At 44.3% G+C, this 4,124-nt stretch overlaps 1 protein-coding gene across 1 annotated transcript in view; it reads right to left on the reverse strand.

Annotated features, from left to right (window-relative positions):
• EYA3 (EYA transcriptional coactivator and phosphatase 3) overlaps nt 1–2,944 on the reverse strand; it is a gene marked incomplete at its 5' end in the record, with an annotated part of 17,027 nt that extends 14,083 nt beyond the window's left edge. Inside the window, 2 exons of the mRNA XM_010166700.1 lie at nt 1,133–1,316; nt 2,862–2,944. Coding sequence (XP_010165002.1) covers nt 1,133–1,316; nt 2,862–2,944 — 267 coding nt within the window. The remainder of the gene's footprint in view (nt 1–1,132; nt 1,317–2,861) is intronic.
• Between the last annotated feature and the right edge of the window lie 1,180 nt (nt 2,945–4,124).

The following is a 4,124-nucleotide window of genomic DNA, read 5'->3' on the forward strand; positions in this document are numbered from 1 at the left end:
TGGAAGGTAACAAGCACCAGGTAACAATGCTATGCAGATGCAGATCCGCTCACACGCAAAGCACAGCAGAACAGCTGTTATTTCAAAAACTGTTTACATGATGAAGCAGAAGAAAGGAAAGGATGTAGTCGCGGGAACATCAGAGACCAACTCATTGAGAGGTGATGGCTGAACTACAGCTCTTGAAAGTGCATGAGCAGTGCCAGAAGACTCCTATAACTGGGACTAGCAGCTATGTCATGGCTGTCAGGTAATCTTAATACCCAGCTGTGGGTGGGAAAGAGCAAGCATGAGCTACTGAGAATCACAGAATCATCGAATGTTGTGAGTTGGAAGGACCCACAAGTATCATGGAGTCCAACTCCTGTCCCTGCACAGGACAATCCCAACATGTCCCTGAGGGCCTTGGCCAAATGCTGCTGCAATCTTGTCAGGCTTGGTGCCATGAGCACCTCCCTGGGGAGCCTGTTCCAGTGCTCCACCACCCTCTGCCTCAAGAACCTTTTCCTCATGGCCAACCTCACCCTCCCCTGCCACATCTTCCTGCCATGTCCTCTGGTCCTGGCATTCGGTGGTGGCCAGAGAGAAGAGATCAGCGCCTGCCCCTCCTCTGCCCCTTGGCAGGAAGTTCTAGACCCCCATGAGATCTCCTCTCAGTCTCCTCTTCTCCAGGCTGAACAAACCAAGTGACTTCAGCCTCTCCTCACATAGCTTCTCTAAGCCCTTCATCATTTTTGTGGCCCTAAGTGAGAGTGGCTATCGCCAACTGCCCCATAGCCCAAGTGAACACCCAGCCCCAACACATGACAGAATCAATGGTCCCCAAGGAGCTGCTGTTGGCAACTCTTCAAGTCACCCCTGGAATTCCCTCTCCCTCAGGCACTCAGAGCATGCGGTATGTGTCTCCTGAATCGCAGGAGTATAAGATTTCCAGTACCTAAGTTTGGCTGGCCCACCATAATACTCCACACACCAGTGAGACCAGTCTGACAGTGGAAGGCAAATGTCCTGTCCAGGCCAGCCTGCAAAGGTACCACAATTACCTTTTGGAACAAAGTTCTCCCCATGTCTGCACACTGTACTGTTTATCACAGGTATTTTGCAGCGACCCTGTTAAAGATTCAACCATTACCAGAGGAATGTCTCTGCACCGTCCGCGTAGGCACCATGGCATTTGGTTTCTCGGTGGGATATGCAGTTGTTGCTAACGCAGTACCCTCTGTGTTGCTGTCTGCTGGTGTGATGACTCCAAAGCCAGAACTTGGGTAACACGTCTGGTACTGACTCTGGCCAAGGATTGTGTACGTAGGATATTCCTGTTAGAGGAATGGATTAGTTATGATAGGGTACTTCTTTCAGAAAACATATTGAGGTGAATTTTACGCTACAATACACCTGTTAAAGGGAAATCCCAGCAAGAGGAGAGTCTGACTTTATGCTATTGCTTTCTGCATATGCAACACATCCCCAAAGAGAGTTGAGAGACCCGACTTCCCAATGGTCCCCCACACAGACGGGATCTGCAGACAGGAGACCAGCAATCACAGGGCCACTCCTCTGCCTACAGTTTCTTCAAAAATGAATTCATTATGAATGCCGTGACAGTAACAGAGGAGTATCGAGTGGGTGCCAAGGCATCGGTCCACTCTGCCTGTGCTCTGGAATCTGTGGTTTGTCTTGAGTTTTACTTTCAGATACCAGATGTACCAACTGTGACAGAAAGTGATCTTGGCACTGGCTGAGGGTGCAATCCCAGCCCCAGAGCAACAGGATAAACTGCCTTTCCTCAGGAAACTGACTTCAGCAAGCAATTATTTTGCATGCTGTGATGAAAGGTATCCATTTATGAAAATTATTTACTCATTTAGGAGGAGATCACTGAGCACCCAAAGCTGTGTTTGAGGATTTTAATTTCTGCTACTGATAGTAAAGAAAGCAGCAACCAATGTCACATCACACTCTTCTGGCACACTGTGCACTCCCGATTCTCTCAAATAGCAACCTGGATTTGTGAACCAGGTACCTTGGTCTGCACTGCTGAAGGGAAATCCTTTTTTTTCCCCCCTTACAGCTCCAAGCAAAATTATGTTAATGAAAGAAACTTAAAAAGCAACAGCAGAAGCACACAAGGACTCGTTGATCCTTGTGGGTCCCTTCCAGCTCACAACATTCTATGGTTTTTGTGCATCCACTGCATTTTCCACACTTCCTATATTCTCTTTCTGCAAAGTTATGACATTGAAGGGTTCCCTTGTATATCTCAATATTCAGAATGGCAGTTAACTGCTGCCAGTGCTATATATTCCCCACAGCAGGTCACAGTCGGGAGGAAGGGCTCTGTGCTAGCTGCAGGGCTTTTTGGCTTTTATTCCAGCACCATCAGAATGCATCTCCTACTTTACAGGGGGTTTTTGTTTAGTTTTGCTTGTGTATAAACTATTTTCCTTTTCTTGCTGAGGGAGAACAAAGGCATTCAAAAATATCCACCTCTAATCCTCTCTGTAAATTTGGTTCTCAAAATAGTTCTGCTGTTTCTTCTCCACTGTCTCTCTTTCAGAGATCTCAGTATCCTGGTTTAAGGTCCACCACACAATCCTCAGATGAGGAAACAGGTAAGCTCTGAACAGATGAAGTGAGTTTGTTGCAAAGGCCAAAGGTTGGCCAAAGCGTCATGGTCAAAGTGTCATGGTCAAAGAGACAGCAAGAATATGAGTTACGTACCAAGCCCTATAACTCTAGTACCCATTGTGCTCCATTTGAAGTGATGCAAATATTTCACCTTCCTTTGTTAGTTTTGAGTAACCTGTTAAACAAAGGTGAAGGAGATACTGGACATAAATATAACAAGGAAGAAGTTTTACCTGTGAGATGCTGGCTACTGCTGATGTGGAAATATTGACAACAGTTGAGCACGTAGAGACTGGACTGGCATTGGTAGTTGATGCTGTAAAATTAAAAATTACTGCATTAAATGCTTCTAGAAAAGTACAAGAGACGAGACCCATCCAAGCTGTGAAGTACGTATTTACTAGGCTTAGGTGCCAGCATTTGTGCTTCCAGCAGCACTCTGCTTGTAACAGCCAAAAAAGAGTTGGGGTGTATTTTGAAACCAGTTACATTTCAACTGCACTTACAATGAAGGAGAGCAAGCATATCTTTAAAAACAGAACTTTCAAATGTTTCAGAAACTGCTTCCCTCCATGCCTGCTAAGTAATTGGAGTATAATTAAAATGGTTTCACATCTTTACTAAAAGTTTTGAGAAGACAACAATCCCATTCTGACGTTCAATTAACAGCAGTTGAAAAATAATCAGAATAAATCAGTAAAATGGATATGAAAGTGTTTAAATCAGCTCTGATAAAAAAAACCCCAACTTCTCTCTGCATTGCATGTAGCACATTTAGCCTAATTAGATTTTTTTTTTTTTAAAAGGAAACTAAAAATATTTCAAGTAGCATAAAAAGAGTGCTTCCTACTGGAGAAAGTGAACATATCTCCCTATATCCCTGTGAGACTACAACTGTTTTTTGGATGAGACTTTCTGAAATAATTTGTCAACATCTTGTAGGACAAGTTATTAGAGACATGTAGTTGTTAGTATGAATTTGAAGACGTTTAATAGCCTTTGTGTCACTGCATTCGATTCTTCCAAAACACAGATGAGGCTGCTAGAGCACCATCTGGGAACACCAGGCATTGAGCAGATTTTGTGGTTTTACAGTCACAAGGCCACTCCATTAAACATTGCTCCTCATGGGGCTTGGGGACCCTCAAGGATTAGTGTAAACAAATGATGAAATCAGCATGAACAAAATCAGGATATACTAAGCCAGGTGCCACCAAGAAATATTTTCTTTTGCTAAACCTTCCTTCTCTGCACACAAATAAAACCAAAAATCACTTTTAGATGCTTATCAAGACTTGTAGAAATCCGCAGTACAGCCTACTTTACCATCACTCTGAGAAAGGCCCCCATTTTCTGCAAATAACACCCATGTGGATCACCCCAAGACTGAAGAACTCAAGCTTCTGAAGGCTTCAGTCTTTGTACCTGTATTGGGTTTGCGTGGACAGGTTGTGGTGGCGAGGGTGCAGAGGGGTGGCTTCTGTGAGAAGCTGCCA

The sequence above is a fragment of the Antrostomus carolinensis genome, unplaced genomic scaffold, assembly GCF_000700745.2.
Source record: "Antrostomus carolinensis isolate BGI_N321 unplaced genomic scaffold, ASM70074v2 scaffold7054, whole genome shotgun sequence".
NCBI lineage: Eukaryota > Metazoa > Chordata > Aves > Caprimulgiformes > Caprimulgidae > Antrostomus > Antrostomus carolinensis.